Source organism: Equus quagga, chromosome 12, assembly GCF_021613505.1.
Source record: "Equus quagga isolate Etosha38 chromosome 12, UCLA_HA_Equagga_1.0, whole genome shotgun sequence".
NCBI classification, from domain to species: domain Eukaryota; kingdom Metazoa; phylum Chordata; class Mammalia; order Perissodactyla; family Equidae; genus Equus; species Equus quagga.
Window position 1 is genome coordinate 60,814,746 of NC_060278.1, and position 4,231 is coordinate 60,818,976.

At 56.6% G+C, this 4,231-nt stretch overlaps 1 protein-coding gene across 1 annotated transcript in view; it reads left to right on the forward strand.

The window, feature by feature from the left end:
• The first annotated feature begins 3,542 nt into the window (after positions 1-3,542).
• Positions 3,543-4,231, forward strand: part of IPO9 (importin 9) — a 45,491-nt gene continuing 44,802 nt past the window's right edge. The window contains exon 1 of the mRNA XM_046678455.1: positions 3,543-3,740. Coding sequence (XP_046534411.1) covers positions 3,578-3,740 — 163 coding nt within the window. The 5' untranslated portion in view covers positions 3,543-3,577. The remainder of the gene's footprint in view (positions 3,741-4,231) is intronic.

Below are 4,231 nucleotides of genomic sequence, written 5' to 3' on the forward strand. Positions count from 1 at the left end.
AAGCAAGCACTGCCAGCCACCGACCCTGGGAAAGATGGGAGCAAACTGGAAGATGGTGTAGTCTCAAAGTGAGGACAGCGATAGAAATTTGGAAGCTGCAGAGAGACCCATCCAGTTCCAGATTAAAACTCCATAGACTGGGTCCTCACACTTTGCTGTTCTGGCTCTTTTTCTTAATGATTATGCCATGGAGGATTTTCTCTGCCAAGAGCAGTCATGGAAGTAAGTGAGCCAGTGGTTCCTTGATTCAGCTCTTTCATTTCTTAAAGCAGGGGTCTCAACGCGTGTTTCCAGACCGGCAGCACCAGCAGCCTCTGGGAACTAAGAGCAAAATTCTCAGGCCCTGTCCCAGACGCGCTGTATCAGAAGCTGGGGAGAGGGCCTGGGAATGCGCGTTTCAACGAAGCCCCTTGGTCATTCTGACACCCACTACAGTCTGAAACTCACTGTTTTAAGGGGAAAGCCAAGTATCAGAGGCCCCACACTGAGGAGCTTTAGGACCGAAAATAAGAAGGTCCAGCTGTAATGTGGGCATCAGCATTAATTCCAAAGTCACCTTCCTCACGCTCCCTTATGTCTGTGGTTCTCCTTTTATTGATAACGCCAAGAAAAGGTGTGTGTGCTTTGGGCGGAGGTTAGCAATGTGTTTGCATCTCTCCTAGTCAACACAACCTTCAGGGGAAAACCCCATGGCTCTGAAATTGCTACCTGGCACACTAGGGGCCTCAGCAGAAGACAGCAGCTGGAGGTCTCTTCCAGATGGCTCTTCTGCTGGATTATTTGTGTCTACTCTGGGCCTTTTCCGATTATGTAACAGGAGGAGAAAAGTCAAAACATCTAATTTGTATTTCCGTGACAACTTGTTCTCTTAGCAACATCCCTCTCCCTACTGTAGTTATAAAGGGCTCTGCAGGTCTGAGAACCTGGCCAGAACCTCCTTCCCAAGGCGCAGACAGCCATGGGGCTCCAGGCTCCCAGGAAGGCCCCTCTCCACGCTCCTCGGGGCTCACGGAGAGAGCTCAGCACCATGAAGGCACAGTCCTGGGGCAGCTCAGTCCTTGGGCTCCCCCTCTCCTTTCCCCACATCACGACTTGGAAACACAGCTACCTAGCCATGGCAAGAGAATAAAATCTTTTAAAAATCTGAAGGGAGCTTCGTATCTTTCCAAACTCACAGACTCCAGCTGATGGGGCCATGGGGAAGATGAGGCTGTTTACAGCTGGTTTTGTCTCGAGCTCGTCTATTTTCCCCAGCAGAGAGCTTGTGGGTGGAGGACAAGCATGCCAGGCCTCCTGAGCTCTGGAGCTAAGCCTCGGAGGAAGGAGAGTATAAAACAACTGCACTAAAATCACCCCTCGGCCCCGGAAGGCCGGCGAGGGGGCCCTTGGTCATCTCCTGTGGGATCTTCCTGCTTCCCTGCCATTTCTCTGAGACCGGAGACGGTGGATGATGAGGCGAGAGCCCTTGGATCCAGCCGGTCTCTGGGCTGCTGCTGTGCAGGAGGCTCCCACTTCCCCATGTGTTTTTGTTTTCGTTTTAACAGAACAATCTTTTTTTTAAAGAATTCCCACCCTTGCTGGATTCCTTCCCTGCTGCCCGCACCCCCCCCCCCCCCCCGGCCCCATCCTGTTTTAGGCAGCACTGTTTATGCGATGGAGTCTATGTTTCTCAAATGCTTGGCGAACCTCAGGTGGAACGTGGGCAGGAATTTTTGCAACACTTTTTTTTTTTAATTTATTGGGCACAAAACCCCAAACCGGGATATGTGTGTGTGTGTGTGTGTGTATGTTTCTTCTCATCTGACTCTCCCCTCTCCCAATCAACCCCTTTTCTATCCGATGTAGAGAAGCAAAACACCCTAGAAAGCAAGCCATTGTATATAGTTGCGGTAACAATCAGGAAGAGAGCGGGGCTGTCCCCTGGGTAATTCGTTTTAAACAACAAATTGGTTGAAAATGGAATCCATGCCGGGGCCAGCTAAAGTGGCCCCCCTCCCTCCCCTCACCTGGGCCCTCCACCCATCAGGCATGTCTGCTCCCAGCAAGATTCATCTGTTCGATGCCATTTGCGTTTCAATAAAGTTATCTCCTGTACTGTCCGCTGGCTCTCTAGCTCCCTCTCTGTCTGGCTTCTGTCTGCTGTGGCCCATTCCTCCATCTGGAAGGTGAGACCACTTGTGGTTATCTACCTAATCCAGAGGTAAAACCCACCTGCCCGGAAATGTCGGATCCTCAAATCCTAAGCGGGAGTCTCTTGACCCCTGTGGTTGGGGCGGGGCGGGGCGGGGGGGGGGGGGGGGGGGCGGTGCTCTTGCTTGCCCACTGTGGACACAGCATCCGTCACCAGAACTGGAAACGTCCGGCCCCAAAGTTGGGTCCTGGAGTCCTCCACCCACAGCCACAGTGTTTAACAACATACACCCTCTGGACTTCCCTAAGTTTTCTTCTGGGTATAAAAGTGAATCCACCTAATTCTAATTAACCTGTCCTAATGGAGTTCAGCTTCCCTTGGCCACTGAGAGAAGGAAAACAAGAAGTCTCCTTATTCCCTACTGTGGAACTGCAGTGTCCAAGAGGCAATCTTTTCCCCGTGAAATTGTGGTAACACAACGCCCCTCTGCGCCCCTACACGGGAGGTGACAAATGTGTTTACAGATCTCCTCAAAATAAGTCGAGGAATGACACTTTTGGAAAAAACCTCAGACGACGTGATTGTTATCAGTTTAGCATCAGCAGGCTTGGAAGTGGGCTAGGAGTCGCGGCCTGGCTTCGTCTGCCTCTCCGCCTGCTGCAGTATTTAGGGGCATCTCTGTACCTCGAGCCACTTCATCAACCAGCGGGACATGCATATTAAACCACTCTCGTTCCTCCACCCCTTAAATGTCCATCCATAATTTCTCTGGGGGAAAAAAAAATGTATCCATTCTCAGCTAATAGGTTTCATTCTCAAATAGGCACAGAAGCCTCTACTCTGGAGGAAATGCCCTTTCGCATACGGGGGGCTCTCTCCTGGAGGGTCACTTCCCAGTTTGTGGGTTGGGTTCACCCAGGCTGGAACACCAAGACAGTGGGCCTTTGTGAGCACTCCCCACTGCCCCGTCCACTTCAGTTTTCCCCCTTCCCTTTGGATTCCTGAGCCTAAGGGAGGAAGAGACTCACTTGGCCCAAGGTTTTTCAGTGTCTAGGGGGAAATATGAGGTTGGTCTCAAATAGGAGGTAATTCTGACCCAGACCCCCCTCCTTAAAGCCCTCTGCATCCATGCCCAGCCCACCTCCTCTCTCCCAACACCCGAAAGATCCGTGAATCTGAGGTCACGTGGCACGCGCTGTTGGACCTCAGGAAGCCCCCTCGCCTCTCTGGGGCCCCGCGGTCCCGTCAATCCCCAGCGATCCCCGCGGAGCAGGGTGCAGTTCTTGTCCGGGCGGCAGGGGGCGCTCTCGATGGAGGCCCGGACGCCCGCCCCGCCCCGACCGCTCCCGCCGCCTCCGTGCGCAGGCGCGGCTTCGCGGATTGGCCGCGCGCGGGAGCCGTCGTCGGGCGGCGGGCCCCGGCGGGCTGGCGGGCTGAGGAGGAAAGATGGCGGCCGCGGCGGCGGCGGGCGCGGCGTCGGGGCTGCCGGGCCCGGTGGCGCAGGGCCTGAAGGAGGCGCTGGTGGAGACGCTCACCGGCATCCTGTCGCCCGTGCAGGAGGTGCGCGCGGCGGCCGAGGAGCAGATCAAGGTGCTGGAGGTGACGGAGGGTGAGTGAGGGCGGCCGTCACGAGGAGGGCCCTGCGCCGCGCGGGAGGGAGGGCGGGCGGGAGGCTCCGGCCCCGCGAGGGAGGCGCCGGGGGAGGGTCGGGGCGGAGCCGGGGGGTGATGGGGCCGCGACCGGGCGGGCGGCCAGCCGAGTGTGGCCGAGTCGGGACCCTGTTCCCCGTCCCCACTGCGGGGTCCCCCCCGGGCGAGGGAAGCGGAGGGGCAGGGCCTCGGGGGCGCGTGCCGAGTGCGGGCCTGCGCTCGGGCCTCCGCCTCCGAGTTCAGAGCCGGGCCGGTGGTGGTTCCTCCCGGATCTTCCGAGAAATCGGGGAAACGCACCTGCAGCCGCTCCCCGCCCGGACCTCACAGTAACTCGGCCTTAGGAAGGCCTCCGTGTGCGTGTCAGTTTGGAGGGACGGACCATTCTTTGTCTCTGATCCTTTGTCCCCATCCTCCTGTGATAGGCCTTAGGGTGATGGAGGTCTCTGATCCT